At 41.8% G+C, this 15,892-nt stretch overlaps 2 protein-coding genes across 2 annotated transcripts in view; both read left to right on the plus strand.

Annotated features, from left to right (window-relative positions):
* The window catches only part of spred1 (sprouty related EVH1 domain containing 1), a 31,965-nt gene extending 22,183 nt beyond the window's left edge, over window positions 1–9,782 (plus strand). Inside the window, exons 5-6 of the mRNA XM_020098241.2 lie at window positions 4,527–4,682; window positions 4,853–9,782. Of these exons, the coding sequence (XP_019953800.2) occupies window positions 4,527–4,682; window positions 4,853–5,539 (843 nt within the window). The 3' untranslated portion in view covers window positions 5,540–9,782. The remainder of the gene's footprint in view (window positions 1–4,526; window positions 4,683–4,852) is intronic.
* A 1,707-nt stretch (window positions 9,783–11,489) lies between these two features.
* On the plus strand, window positions 11,490–15,862 carry fam98b (family with sequence similarity 98 member B). The gene is made up of 8 exons (XM_020098092.2): window positions 11,490–11,674; window positions 11,799–11,947; window positions 12,718–12,846; window positions 12,941–13,116; window positions 13,697–13,777; window positions 13,867–13,983; window positions 14,812–14,979; window positions 15,076–15,862. Exons 1-8 carry the CDS (start codon window positions 11,637–11,639, stop codon window positions 15,304–15,306), a joined length of 1,089 nt encoding a protein of 362 aa, XP_019953651.2. The 5' UTR covers window positions 11,490–11,636; the 3' UTR covers window positions 15,307–15,862.
* The last annotated feature ends 30 nt before the right edge of the window (window positions 15,863–15,892 follow it).

The raw sequence follows: 15,892 nt of genomic DNA on the forward strand, positions 1-15,892 counted from the left end.
ATTTAAACGTTCTCCAGCCTAGATGTGTTCGCTCATGGGCTCGGCCTCCTTTTGTTGACAGATTCAGAACTGTTAAGATGTACTATGTTAAGAATTGTATATATTTGGCATGCAGCGCTGTATTGTGTCGTGTGTGGTTAAGAGCACTGTGTTCTCTTAAGCTGAGAAAGACAGCAGGTATATAGTTCAAGTCTACACGCCCATGTTCATTTGTTTTAGATATCAGGCTGGTTACAGGAACGTCGGTCACCTGTTCAACTTCTGATTGTGAAGTAGGTGAAAAGACACTTTAGTGGGAGGCAGGGCAGTTCTTGTAAATGCTTACTAACACTGAGTGAAAAGAAATACAGACACCTTAGCACATCTGTAATGTAGCACAGTACACACAACTGTCCTGCAATAGGTACATCTTTTGTTAAAGTTGTAATTAATGATTGTTGACACTGTGTCAGAGAGGTATTGATTCAACCCTGGTCATTTTTCATGCTGTGCTGTATACAGAAAAGTACAACATATAGAAGTGTGCCAAAGTGCAACAACTAAAATGGTAGCTTTAACAAGTATTTGTTTTAGAGCTGTTGTATTGCAGAGTATGGTGTTTCCAGTTTTCAGACTGCTTATAGAAAAGGCCCCAGCAGTTCAACAAACTGTCCTTATGATCTTATTTTGACATTCCTCTCGACACCATTGGCTTGTTCTCGAGCTCTGAGTTCATTGTATTTGCCAGCGACATGTCATCATCCCCCTTGACCTGCCCCAGTGTCCGACGCCCCGTACCATGTGCAGTGAAGGAGGCAGAGCGGCGTTCCTGTTCCACCAGCAAAGTTCCTCTTTAAGGAATCAGCCTGAAATGTACAGGAAATCCAATTGCACCACTGTTGCTAGGCAGCGGGGGTTGGGTGGGGGTGTAAGGGAGGTGGTGGTGGGGTGTTCACAAGGTTCAGTGAGTGAACCACCGAGGGTGTCACCATGGTGATTTGGCATCCGAATGTTGCGGTCTGAGACCTGGGCTACAAAGAAAGAGAGAAGTGAACCAGTGACAAGTGCTGCAGCCGGAGAAGTAGCAAATACCACCACAGTATAAGTTGTGACATTATCTTCATGGCTTTATGTTCCAAAATAAATTCACACTGCTGTTTCTCTCTAGATATATATATGTATAATTTATGGTAGCCTGTACATCCAACATATTTTACCCATTTAAAAAAAACAACATGGTTGCACAACATCCTACTCAGCTGTTATGACCCACTGCCAAGAATTATGCCGTACCGCCACAGTCCTTCCGCTGGCACACAGAAAAATGCACTTTTTGAATGCCACAGGAAAACATCCGCATCTAATTTTGCTCTGGCAGGAAGTTTTATTTTCTCTCTTATCAGTTGAGGTCACAGAAGTTTTGCTGGCTACTTGACTTGTGCAGCCTCACACTTTAAGCAGAAACTTTGAGACTTCATGTGGTTTAACAAGGAACCGTGTAGCCACTAAAGAGGAGCGGTTTAAAGGAATATTCTGTTAAGAAGATTGAGTGATGGTAATCTATTAAATATGATCCTACAACATGGAACCATCTTTCCACGTAATCCTCTTTGAAATTACAAATGATCTTATTTACAGTTCAGTGTCTGATTTTGTCAATACATTTTTCGAGGTATTGGTAGTTGGAAAGAGCGAGATTAGCTCTTTCTCTTTTCTAGTCACAATATTTATCTCATCTAACTCTTGGTAAAAAAGAGGAAGAAGTGTATTTTGATTACTAAAAGGGATACTTGGGAAACACCCTGTAACTTGGCTGTACTTTTTTGGTTAAAGGTCCAGTGAGTGAGATTTAGGATGTAGAATAATCCTCATGATGTTTTCACTAGTTAGTTTGTAACAGTGATAATTGTATGAATTGTAGTTTTCTTTACCCGAGAAAAGGCCCTTTATATTTAAATACTTTATCTTTACATCGAGGGGACCCTCTCTACGGAGGCTGCCATGTTTTTTACATTAGTCCAGACTGGACAAACTAAACACCTTTTGAGTTTTTAATGACAATTAAAGGCTGCAACAGGTTCTTCATGTTTGGAAGGAGAGGGTGAGGTGAAGGGTGTTCAGCTGCAACATGCAATTTCAACACTAGATATCACAAAATTCTACACACTGTTCCTTTAAAACTCTAGATTTGCTTCATGAGCCTAGTGTGAGTAACACATATTTTCACAGACATAAATGATTTAATATTGGCGATCAGACTTCTGAATGTGCTCATCATCGTTTCTCCTCCATTCTCTTCTCTGTGTGATGCAGAGAGCTTGTACGCTGAGTGGGTTTTCCAGTATGTGGGCCGACCCCAACCTTCCCAGTCCTGAGCCCCTGTGCCTTTTGAGGGTGGAAGTGCACGGATCCCTGGTGTTGGTGTGGAGCCAGGTTGCCCCTGGCTCCCACCACCCCACTCCCTCCTCTCCCATCTCCCCCGTCTCCTCTCCTCCCTCACCCGGCCACATCTCTAGGGTCAGATCAGCTCCAGATTGGCCCCCACGCATGCCTTTGAATGGTGGGGCTTAGGCGAGCGCTTTAAAAGGAAGCCCAAGTCTGTTTCCCATTTCGCCCCCCACCCCCCCTCCCCGCGCTCCTTTCTCTCTTTCTCTCACATACACACACAGCTGTCATCTGGCTTTTTAAGTTCTGTGCTGCATTTCTCCAGCTGGAGCTGGTTTATGACATTCCCTCTGCAGACACTTTGGCCTCTTGCTCTCTTTCTCCCTTTCTTTCTCTCTCTCTTTCTCACACACACACACACACACATACACACACACACAAATTCAACACAAACTCATTTTTTCCTGTTCTGTTCTTTCTCCTCTCTCCTATTCCTCACATTCCCCTGTAGACGTAGATGCGTTACACCACTTGGTATGTTCGGAGGCAAAGAAGGGAGCAAAGTCACACACACACACACACATACACACACCATGTGTTAGCAGTCTGAGAGAGGGGGGGAGGCGGAGGAGAGAGAGGGGTGAAAAAAAGAAGAGAAAGAGAGGGGAAAAAAAGAAGTCAAAGGAAGCATCTCTTAGCAACCACAGGACAGTAATTACTGTAGCAGCAGCTGGGAGCAAACCAGATTTCCGCTGTGCGTTAAAGCACTGGCGTGGGCTACTTTACACACGGCACTGACTAACCAGAGCCAGCAGCCTCCTCCACATGCAGAGCAGAGAGAGGGAGGGAGAGAGGGTGGGAGAAGGAGAAGAGAGGAGGACTAAACCTTCCTTGATGAGGTAGGGGTGAGTGTGGGAAAAGAGGGGGACAGTTGGTTAGTGTCGACGAGGCCAGTTGGATCATACGTGTGAAGATGCCTCGGCGTGTGTCCATTCATGTTTGTGTGTTTCTGAGTGGGACTTGACCTTGAAGAGACACGTTTCGTAATTTATTCGGCTGCATTGAAAAAGACAACACAGCATCATAGTTGGAATTGAATCAACTTTTATGATGATTCGTGTTGTGATGTTTGCTGCGTGAACAAGCTGGTTGTGCTGAAATAACGCTGGACACCAAATATCATCAGAAGGCTTGTGATGTAATAAGTGACCATCCTCCCCCATCTCTCATCACCTCTGCACACATGAATCATGAAACCGTTCCTTTTCACTTTGTTGCCATGAGCACTAGAGCGTCACACTTTTTCTATTACAACTATTTATTTCATATTGTGTCTGATGTGTAGACATATTTTTGCTGAATTCGATCTCGTCTTTGACATTCACCAGATGTTATTTATGGACGTATCATCCTCGCTGATGTCAACACTGAGATTCCCTCTTGTAATTATGTGATTGTTTGGCGTGAGGTGGAAGGAATGTTCGCTCCTATTTGCTTTTCCTCGCTCGGTTTCCAACATTTCTCTGATTTCTTTTTTCGTTGCGTGCTTCAAGCGCCTCTTTATTTAGGCCTGTGTTTGTAGATTTTGCATCAGTTAAATGTTTGTGGGAACACATGCAAGGCTGATGGGAACTCTGAGTTCTTAACAGAAGGGCCTTGAGTCATCACCACTCAGCACAGTCATTTGGCCAAGAGTGGGAGCAGGATTCCCCCTGGTGGTTACAAGTGGAACACGCTCAGTCTACACACCCTGAGTCAACACTGTTGTGGACATGAAAAGTGAACTGATTGACCTGTGGTGCTTTTGAATGTTATGGTAAAATATTGTGACAATCATAGATGTTCAGGTCTCCAAATAATAATTCATGCATTCATTTAAAAATCATGTTATAATGACACACATCACAATTTCTTTTAGAGAAGAGATTTCTTAAAGTAGTATATTGTTACTTAGGTTGCTCTGAAATATTAATGTTATCTTAAAGTGTCAGCGAGTAAAGTACTGGATCATTGTTTTCAGCACATAGATGTTTTTCATTTTCATTTATATTCGTCTTGTCAAGGGGAAACTCAATATCTGGGATATCAGATGATTTTTCTTTTTCTTTCAACCCATCAAACTTACCTGACCTTACTTGATTTCTTTGTCTGAATTTCTCCAGGTGTGTGATGAGCCTCCCTCCATCTGTACGCCAATGAAAGAGCCATTTTCCCCCCTGAACAACGTTGTCTCCAACGAGCCATTCAGGGGCTGCTACGTCCGCGCCCAGCCCTTTGACGAGTTCCCCTCCAGCAACCGCCGCTACCTGCCTCCACAGGTCTGTCTGTCCTCTGCACCATCAGTCGCATCTCCAAGATTTTAATTACATGTTCCCCAAAAAAACATATGTTTGTCATGAAGGTGTTGAGTTGAGTGTAACTTCATGAATTAAAAAGTGAATGTAAAATTCACACCAACTGATGTCTGTCAATTTCTCTTCCTTTTAAGGTCTCCTTCAAGTCGACTCGTCATGTCAGTTTCCACATGGACGAAGAGGAGATCGTTCGCATCAACCCACGCAAAGACGTCATCCGTGGCTACGAGGACTACCGCCACCCTGTCATGTGGAAACAGGAGGCTGACCGCGAGGACATGGACTTCCCCTCCGCCTTCCACAAACTGGACAAGAAGTGCGAGTACCTCTTCCCCGACGGCCCTGGTGGGGACTCCCACTCTGGCCCTGGTATGGGAATTGGAACAGGTATGGGGCTGGGTTTGGGCAAGGACACAGCCATCAAGACTCAGCCCTCGCCCCTGTTTAAGAAGGGCCGGCGGCGGCGAGAGGACGGTGAGCGCTCACGCTGCATCTACTGTCGAGAGATGTTTAACCACGAAGACAACTGGCGGGGGCAGTGCCAAGATGCCCCCGACCCAATCAAGCAGTGCATCTACAAAGTCAGCTGCATGCTGTGTGCCGAGAGCATGCTGTACCACTGCATGTCCGACTCCGAGGGCGACTTCTCAGACCCCTGCTCATGTGACACATCTGACGAGCAGTTCTGCCTACGCTGGCTGGCCCTGGTGGCGCTCTCCTTCATCGCACCCTGCATGTGCTGCTACCTGCCCCTGCGCGCCTGCCACCATTGTGGCGAGGCCTGCCGCTGCTGTGGGGGCAAGCACAAGGCTGCGGGGTGACCCGACTCCGGGCTCTGGGACACCCTCAAAGCTAGCTAACACAGGAAGTGGATAAAAGCGGAAAATTAAAAGCCGGCATCCTTTTTTCATTCCCCTCTCAGACGGGGTGATATGTTGTTGATCCCCAGCTCTGAGGGCTTTTGGAGATTTCAGTTTGTGTTTGTCGCCGACAAGCAGCAGTGGAGGACAAACCATATGCTTTGTGGGGGCTCTGAGCATCAAGCTAAGTTCAGGAGCTTAATCTAAGGAGAGGAAGAGGAAACTTCAAGATTAATAGACTTGGAGATGTTACTAAACACACCTGTACACACACACACACACAAACACATTCACACACATGCATTGATGGAGCCAGGCCACAAATATCAGAACTCTACTACAAGTTATGTGTAACTTTATGAAGGAAAATTGTCTTTGTACAGAGAGCAGCAAAATAACGACAAAAAAAGAAAACAAAACAATTCTGCATTCAGAAAACTACTTGCTGTTTGAGTATGCTAAAAGGGATATGTTCTTGCTTTTTTGTGAATTTGCAGTTGGGTAACAGTGGCCTTTCCTTCATGGCTTAAGCATTTGCTGACAATGTAAAGACTGGACAAGAAGACAAGTGCACTAGAAATGGTATTTCCCCCGTTAAGTAAACATACCCCTCTCAAATTCTTGGGGTACTCAAGCCACCATATTTACTGTAATTCTAACATTTGAGAGATGTTGCTGTGGTGGATGTTTGGCCAATTGATTTTGCCTGTTTCTGCAGGAACAGCTGGCATAGCTTTTGACATTCATAATAAGATGTTTCAATGATTACCTTGCCTTCCCGAGGTGATTCAGACCATCTGATTGCATTCCAAAATAAAGGGATCGATTCCATGATTAGAAGGGAAAAATGGTAACGACTCTACCATGCTTAGTTCCCCGAAAATAGTGTTTTCAACGCCACAAAAACAGCATTAGAACCTCTTGAACCATTCAAATCCAAACCGGATACATGACGATTTCATTTACTCCAGTGAATCTCACTTTTGGTCCTTTTATTTACTGCTGTAGTGAAATTGTTGTTTTGTTTCCTCATTGTTATTTTTCCTGCTCATTTTATAATTATTTTTTGAAACAAAGGCTGAAATGTTGCTCAACCAGCAAGTTTTGTTTTGGTGAGTACAGGGGTTCCAGTGCTCCTTGGTTAAAATGACGAGGCACTTAAATTAGGCTATTCTTTGATTGAGAACACCCTCAGATTTTGGAATTAGTCTGTACATAAATTGTTTTACTAATTTAAACATCTAATTTGGTGTGAGGGGAAACCCTCCTCTAAGCACTGCTCTCCAAACTTTGGTTGCAGCACCCTCTTCAAATTCCCATATTTGTCCCATGAATCGTTTGTTTTCTCAAGTTCTCATCTTATATCTCGTGTAAGCGTAGTACTGTCGTTGTTCTGAAGTTAGTCCACTCCTTCCATGTGTCTTCATTTAAAACCAGGCCCTGAGTGAATGAATGCATTGTTGCAGGAATACCTTAGAGTATCTTAGTCATGTTTAAAAAAAGAAAAGACAAAAAACATCCAGATGTTATGAATGTGTGTGTGTGTCAGTGTGCGGCGTGTGTGTTTGTGTGCATGTGTGTGTGTGTAGGTCTTCATATGCACTGGTGATCTGATGTCATGTAACGTTACCACTGACCATGTGATTAAGGCTTTGACTCTTCACAGTACTGACCCAGCATCAGGTTTCACAAAACGTCCTCGTGTCTAAAAGTGAACAAAGAGATGATCAAAAGGTTAATTTGTTATTTCAGGAAATTCACTTAAACCCTCTGAAACTCTCTCATTAACATGTTGTATCCTTTTTCTTTAATTCACTCAAAAAACCAAAGTGTAGGAATGAGAATTAATCTGCAACTTGTCGTGTCTACACTTGGTTTATGTAAACAAATGTGAGATAACATGTTAATCAGTGAACGTCAGAGGTGTATGCGGATTTCTCAGCTCTGAACAGCGCTAGGCTAGCTGTTCCCCAATGTTTCCAGTCTTTATGCTAAGCTAAGCTAACCAGCTAATTCTGGCTGTAGCTTCATGTTTACCGTACAGAATGAGAGCGGCATTGATTTTCTCTCGCATGACCCTTGGAAACACGGCTAATGAGGCCAGGCAGGCTGCAAACCAAAACTGAGCATATCTGACTCACAAAACATTTACTATGTAACAGCTCTGATTGGCTGTCCCGCTGACATTCTTCCTCCCTAAGGCATGTTTGAAATGTGCAGCCAAATCGGTGCAGCAACGTCCATGTTTGCAGTTGCTAACAGATATGCATCTCTTCTCACCTCCCGTCACTCCTGGTTAAAAAGAAAAATGATATAAAAAAAGAATAATGTAGTGGCAGGAGAAACATTCATCTCCCTAACTCCACCCCGACCGATGCTCCCTTTACTTACTATGCAAACTTTCTAACGTGGGAAACACATTGACCTCCGTGCAGAGCGAGTCAGTGACGGGAACAGGACACTTTAACGCTACGTAGGTAGACAAACGAACTCCTGGTACCAAACTCCAAACACCTGTAAATACTTAACACTATATTTAAGTACTGATAATAATCCCAGCTTTCTTTTGTTTGTCTTTTTGTTGAAATTTTAAAGATAGAACTGTATTTATCGTCGCTGTCAGCATATACTGTAGCTTCAATTGACAGCATTATGTACATAGGTCACCTTTTAGTATTATTTCACATTGAAAAGTAGAGGGGCGTCTGTGATGGAAAATGACTATTGAGCTTCTAATAGAGTTTCTCTCTAGTTTTGTACGGTAGAAGGAAGGATAGTGCTAACACGGTACAGTTGTGTCAGTCCACTTGTTTCAAAAGTTTGATATATAAATATATAAATATATATATTTACATACATACATATAAAGCTGCTAGATACAATCACTAATTTTATTGTGTTGACAGAGAAAATCAGCTATGAACGACTGTTAAACCCTAAAATCTCCGGCGGCGTCCGGCGGTCTCGTCGTTCAACGCCACCATACAACCATGACGGCGAGTTTTTAAATGTCCGATTGCTCTGCGTGGTGAAGTGGACTCTTGTGCATGTGTGCGCGAGTGTTACTCTATGTGTGTTCTCGTGTGTCCACAAGTGAGTGTGTGTGTGTGTGTGTTCTGTGTGCCTGCGGGTTGGTGTGTAACCGAATGTTTGGTTGGTCGCCATATTCTCCCATTGGAATTGGATTGCCCTGCATTTATTGCAAGCTGAACCAAGGTTTGATGAACCTGATTAAAACTTGCTGGCTGAGAAGCAAAATGTAGGATGTGCATTTATACAAAGTGTAGAGAATGCTGAAATAACACTTCTCATTCTGCATTAACCAGCACAGTGCAACTTCCTGTCATGTACTGTATTATATATGCAACATGTGTCTGTCCGCTTTAATATATATATTTTTTTGACCTGCATTATATAAGACTTCAGTTTTAACCACTTTGCTGCTAGTCTTTTATCCTCTTTCAATCTTGGAAAATTGTGCATATCTTTGGGAATGCATACAAGTGTACATTCTTGACATTGTGTAGATTTAAAAAAACAGAAAAAAGCTATATAAACCTGTTTCTCTTCAGTGTATTGTTTTTAAAACGGTTACTTTTCACAGCAGTTGAGTGGTTATGTTTCGATTCTCCGATGCTTTGGTGCACTGATGATACTCTATGTAAGCTTTTTTTCATCTTACAGCGCTTGATGTAACATTTATGTGATTAGTTCTAAATAGTGGAAAACATTTGTGTTTTGAAACTTGCAGTATAAATGGTACTACTCTTAACTATTCTGTAAACACTGCCTGTTTGCTTTCTTTTCTTTTTCCACTCTTTGTGCATATTTCTTTCCTGTGCATCTTTTTTTTCCCCCCTTAGTGCCATCGGCTTTCACATCCTGACAACCTCAAAAAAGTGCCTCACGTCCATCCTAGTTTCCATCTTACAATTTTAACATCTCTCGTTCTGGTTCTATTGGTTTCTACACGTCTAGGTATTTCCTCTCATGGTTCGAGAATACCAAGTATATGATGTAAAATTTATAGTCCCAATAACTCATGTCATAGTTGTATTTTCTTCATACAGATGTAGCTCATTACTTTTCATAAATATATAATGTAAATATGCATACATATGTTTGTAACTGTTTTTATGTTACATCATACACTTGTAATTTGACATATCAAATAACATTATCATAATAAAATGGTGAGTTTTAATCTTTTGCTGTCTAGGCTTTTATTGTGTTCCTCTGTATACGTTTATATCTGAACGTACAGTGGATAAAGTTCATTCAAGCCGACGCTGTGGTCGTCACGACAGATCAGACACAATATAGTTGTGTGCTCGGCAAGAAGAAGAAGAAGAAATAAAGAAGTCAAACCAAAAACTATATTTTCCCTCTGCCAAGGACATTATGTTTTCATCCCTGTCTGTTTTTTTGTTTGGTAGCAACATCGGACAAAAACTACTTGATGGATTACAACGAAACTTGTGGAATGATGAGGTATTTTGGTTCTGATCTGGATCGAGGGTGGAACCAGAATTTCTCAGAAAAGAACTCCAGGATCTTGATGACAAATCAGGCACATTAAGGGAACTGAAATCTGTGTGTGTGTGCAAAGTGGTGCAGCTTGATTGAATTTGAATGACACTACTGAATGCCATTCTAGTTTGATGGGAGCTAACCTGTAGTAGCCAGTAGGTGGCAGAGGAGTAGTCTTGTTCTTCCGTCACACTTCAGATTTTCATGCCTTTATATATGAACAGAAACTTTGAGGTTTTTTTCATCATTAAAGTAATAGTTTGTAATCCATCCAAATTACATGCAAACAATCACTCTTTTTTTTAAGATCTCAGTCCTCATCCCATCTCCAATAAAATGTAAATGTATAAAATCTTTCATCACAAAAGAAAAATCTAAAGAGTTCTTATGACTCTTTATATAAAGAAAGAACAGAGCAGACGTCCTCTGGCCTCTGCTCGGCTCATGGTGAGTGTGTGGAACTGTTGTGCATCAGTGAATATTGTTTGCAGTTGAATTTTGCTTTAACAACCTTTATCCAGAACTAAAGCAGTAAACACACACACTATATATATATATTTATATCATTAATTTTGCTTTCTTATTAATGCCCATCACAATTTTAATCTGCATTGAACATCAGGCATAATCTGAACATTTACAAATCACGATAAAATTAACTGCAAATCATTTCTAACACAAGTTATAATTAAGAATTAAATATCATGTTGCTGATAAATCTGGTGTTAATAAGTAATTATTTTGATTTCTTGCATTCACATTTTAATTAAAAAAGCTATTATAGTATAATTTGTAAATATTCATTAATGATAATGATATTAAAATGATGCTAAAAGTGCCAAAAATAACTGATTATTCAGTGACAACTGCACTCAGTTAGTGTTACATAAATATGTCATAAGATATTGACAATGTAAGCAGCACTATGATTTTACAGAAAGTCAACTTGGAGGTAATTTCTTTTTATACACATCCAGTATAATTTACAGAAAAAATAATAGTCATTAACTACTTTTTAAATATTAAATAACTTTCCTGTTGTTATGTAGAAAAGTAAAGCATGTAAAGTTGCATATAATGGAAATACCAACTCAAGCATTAATATTCTCATTGCGAACATTTAATGGGAGGAAGTTTTATTCCTAAAACATGTTAATATGCAGAGGTAGATTCAAAGTTCACACAAAAAGGATAAATCTGTGTGAATAGTTTTAATAAGCTGAAAGAGAAATAGAGATAGAATTGTGTAAAATGATAAAACAACAGAATAAAGTTAAATGATGCTCTAACCTTGTTGGTAAAAGGAGTTTTTTTTTCTTTTCTTCATACTGGCGCGGAAACTTTATGGCGGAACTTTAATCTCATCATCCAAATGTTTCCCTCCGGATCCTTTACGTCACCAGAGCAGCATGGAGGCACGACACCGCTGTAGAAATGAATGGATGAGAAGTGTGTGTTCGTGTTGACGCTGTAGAAATCTTCTCGCGGGGATGTTGTGATCAGATAAACTCACAAACACACAAACACGATGGAGTGCGACATTCTGGACTCGCTGGAGCAGCTGGGGTAAGCTAATGGAGGGTTAGCATGTTTGCGTTAGCCTGCTTAGCTTGTTCTCCGTTAGCTTCCACTGTCTCTGACTCCTCTGTGTGTGTGTGTGTGTGTGTGTGGTGCCCCTCTGACTCCTCAGGTATGACGGGCCCCTGCTGGAGGAGGAGGCGCTGCTCCGGTCCGCAGAGGGAGGCCTGTCCTCGCAGGAGTATGTGGAGCTGTGCCGGTGGTTAGCATCCAGGCTGCAGTCGCTGTGTGGGCTGGAGGAGACAATCACATCCGGTCCAGGTGAGACACAGGAGCCCGCACCTCCTCCATGACGGTGCAGAGCATGTTGGGGCCATGAAGGAGGTTTTATACATGTGTGACTTGTCGTCTGAACCCTGGGTGTTAGCATCAGCAGAGGAAACACATGCAGGTTAACCTGAACGTGCTGACAGACAGTGTTGTGGTGGTCAGCAATGTTGCAGGTTCGAATCCCAGCCGGGGCCTTTCTGTGTTTACGTGTTCTCAATCAATCGAACTGCTTTTATTTGTTTAGCCCATATTCACACATCACAATTTGTCTCATAGAGTTTAAACAAGGTGGGACATCCTCTGTCCTTAGTCCTCAACTAGAGAAGGTAAACAGTATGACCGTTAGAGCGGTCATCAGAAGGTTGGCGGTTCGATCCCAGTCTTCCCCTCTGCATTCTGAACTGTCCTTGGGCAAGACACTGAACCCCAAATGACCTCTTCTCATAGAGAATGTGCTGCACATAGATTTGAACATGAGAACATGTCGAGTACACTTGAGAAAGTTTGTTGGATTATTCTGGGTACTCCCTCAAACCGTCCAAACACGTGCTGCAGTATTGGAGCCTCTAAGTTGACTGTAGCTGTGGACAGTTGTTTGTCTCTGTGTGTTTGTCCTGCTGACTGCTGACGTGTCTGGGATTTCTCCTCGTTCACCCCTCAGTGGCACTAATGTATTTATTTAGACTGAAACACAATATGGTGGCTGCTCCTGTCAGTTGTGTCTGTGTTCTCTGTCTCACATTAAACCTCCTCCTCGTCAGACGACATGGACGGCCTCCAGGTTGAGCTGAGCGGTTTGCTGAAGGAGTTGCACTGTCCCTACGAAGAAGCCGTGTCGGGGATTCTCAAGGGCGCCGTGCGAAACACGAAAGATCATCTCAAGTTTTTGTGTAAGTAATCGCCCCTGCTTCATCCTTTCATTGTTGTGTCGCAGGCTCTCAGTGCGTTAGAACAAGTTCTTAAAGACTTTGTGTCTTCTTGAAGTGTTTCTCAGCTCCGAGCTTCAGACCGCTCAGATTGTGAGGAGCAGACAAGTCTCAGATAAACATCAGGATGGGAATCCGGTGTCTCAGCACGTTTCAGCAATCTGTGAGACGCTGAAGCTGCCAGAGCCCAGAGGAGCAGACGCAGAGGGAATCTTCTCCCAAATACAAAACACGGTCAGTGTCATCATCATTGATTCTTCTATAGTGGAGATTTATTCAGTCACCACTGAAATCCTCAGATTTATCCTGCCGGCTGATAAGAAGTCTTTTTCTATATGTTTATAACTTGATGAAATATTCTAAACTGTGGTTTAGATTAAAATAATTCAGCAATAACTGTTACAGTACTCACCAGCAACTCTTTACTTCACATAACTACAAAACCTTTACACTTGTCATACATTGATTAGTACTATTACACAGTTTAAGTTGTGGCAATTGATAAGAAGTTTGCTTCAATTAATTATTATAAAGTAAATGTTGATGGAACAATGTATTGGTGATAGAATAATGACATCACTACTGAGATTGGTTCTAACTTTAACTAAGACAATCAGACAAACTTAAACAAATTACTTATTAATACAACTGGATGTTTTGTTCTGCTTTTATCACAGTACTTAAAAGAACAGAGATGCTACTTAGAAACACTATTATACATACTATAATATCCACTAATATTCTTTTTATGCCTTTCCTTCTAACACCTGTTATTAAATGTGTTGCATTGTTTTCTCCATGTGTGTCATTATAGGTTGATAAACTTATTAAAGATCTTCCAAATGGCTCCATTGGAAGTCCAGTTCTGAACCAGTCTCTGAGCACTGAACAGTGGGTAAGGAAAAGAACGAGCCACGTTACATGAATGATTATATCTGTGTATCAGGAGCTGGTTGTTTTAAGTCCCTGTCTTTGGTTCTGCAGGCGAAGTTGCACGGCATCAACACGGTCCTGTGTTCAGAGTACGAGTGTCGGCGCAGGATGCTGATTAAGCGACTCGACGTCACAATTCAGTCGTTCGGATGGTCAGACAGAGCTAAGGTACGTTCAAAGGAGAGTTACAGTTCATAAACTGCAAAAATCAAACTCGATCAATAACAAAAAAAAACGTCTGCCCACACTCTGGACGTTTTAATTTGCTAATAATTTAATTTATCTTCACCACGAAAAGGATTTTCTGCTCCTCTTTGCATCGGGTCGTTTCTTGTGCCATTTTCTAGTTTTTCTATGCAGACCTGCTTTTTTAGAGTTTGACCTTCTTTGATTTTGAAGAATCAACTGAGTCTGGTTCTGCTGGAGGTTCCCTCCAGTGAATGAGGAAGTTTTTTCTCTCCACACTCGCTCCACACATGCTGCTCATTGAGGGAAGTGTTGGTTTCTCAATAAATGTTAAGGTCTTGATGTCATTATGTTAAATTTGAACAGAATTGAATACCTTTCATTTGAGTCCATTCATTTTATGCCATGGATTCTTGTGAAGCACTTTGTAACCTTGTTTAGGTAAGTGCTATATTATTATTATTAGTATTATTATTAGTATTATTATTATTTGATATCTCTGCTGGATATCTCTTTTTTTATTGTGTTTACTAAAACTTAGCTGCTCACGTTGATGTGCAGCTTCATCTCACTGAGCAGTAATCCACATTGAAAGGACAGACAGCAAAAATTACACAGACTCCAAGTGTCCAAATACTGTGAAACCCCTAAAATCGAACCCCTGTGTGTTTGAAGTTCTGTTATCACACGTTATTTTAATGTTGTGTCCATTGTTTAGTTTGACATTCAATGTGCTAAAGCTCAGACTCTGAAGAACTGAATTCTCACACTAAAGGTCTGGACTCTTTGTGTGTGTGTGTGCTGCGTTAGGTGAAGGTGGACAACATGGCGAGGGCCTATCAGCCTAAGAGACACTCTCTGAGGCCACAGTCCGATGTGGACATGTCCAAGCTGCTGGCTGCCAGAGAGGACATCTGCAATGTGGTGAAGACGAGCAGCGGCTCCAGCAGAGACAAAACCACTTGTGCCGTCAACAAGGTAGAGACAGAAGTTTTCCATTTCCCTGCGACCTCCTCAGTCTGAAGTTGTCGTCAGTCGGCATCAACCATTTCTCTTCTCTCTCTCCTCTCACAGGTCCGGATGGGCCGAGTGCCAGACCGAGGAGGACGTCCCTCAGAGATCGAAGCCCCACCTCCCGAGATGCCACCCTGGAAGGAAAGACAAGTTGGCGGAGGAGGCTGGGGAGGACGTGGTGGCAGAGAAGGTGGAGGAGGAGGCTGGGGACACGGAGGAAGAGGTGGAGGTGGTTGGAGAGGCAGTGGATGGAACCATGGAGGTCATGGAGGGAAGAGAGGACGGTACTAGAATTCATTTTCTACATATGTTTTTTTTTTTTATGAGATGATTTATTCATATGAACTGAATCCTGCTTTCTGAGTTTTTATGGACGAGGAGCGTTTCTAAAAACGAAAGTGACTTGTCATCATTCGGAGACAAATCTTCCTCGACTGATGAAGTCAAATGCTCCTTTTTTCACTTAAATCAGTGTTTAAATTTGATATTGAAAGAAAACGATGAATCTTTATCATGAACAAGTGTTTTTAACTGACGATGATCATATCTGAAATCCCTGATGTTGGAAAGCACTTCGATTTTTTTTTTCGTAAAGAATTATTTTTTGAAAGAAAAAGACATTGAAGGCAAATGTAGATGTAAGTCGAGGAAAATGTGAAAGATTGGACTAGAACAGGAGTTTCAGCATCTGACTCCTGCTGTAGTTCCACTGTGACATCTTGAAGTGTCTCCTCTGTTAAGGATCAACTAAATATCAATTCTTACCTCAAAGAATCCTTATCAGCTCTACACACGACTTTTTTTTGTTACTGGATTTGTAAAGAAAAAATAAAGACCAATGATGCAACCTTCCTCTGATGTTTGTAATGACCTGACA

This window comes from Paralichthys olivaceus, chromosome 12 (assembly GCF_024713975.1).
Source record: "Paralichthys olivaceus isolate ysfri-2021 chromosome 12, ASM2471397v2, whole genome shotgun sequence".
Taxonomy (NCBI): Eukaryota; Metazoa; Chordata; class Actinopteri; order Pleuronectiformes; family Paralichthyidae; genus Paralichthys; species Paralichthys olivaceus.

Coding starts and splice junctions, on each gene's coding strand:
- fam98b (XM_020098092.2), top strand. CDS start 11,637: ATGGAGTGCGACATTCTGGACTCGCTGGAGCAGCTGGG. Junction 11,675..11,798: donor GACTCGCTGGAGCAGCTGGG/GTAAGCTAATGG, acceptor CTGACTCCTCAG/GTATGACGGGCCCCTGCTGG. Junction 11,948..12,717: donor GACAATCACATCCGGTCCAG/GTGAGACACAGG, acceptor CCTCCTCGTCAG/ACGACATGGACGGCCTCCAG.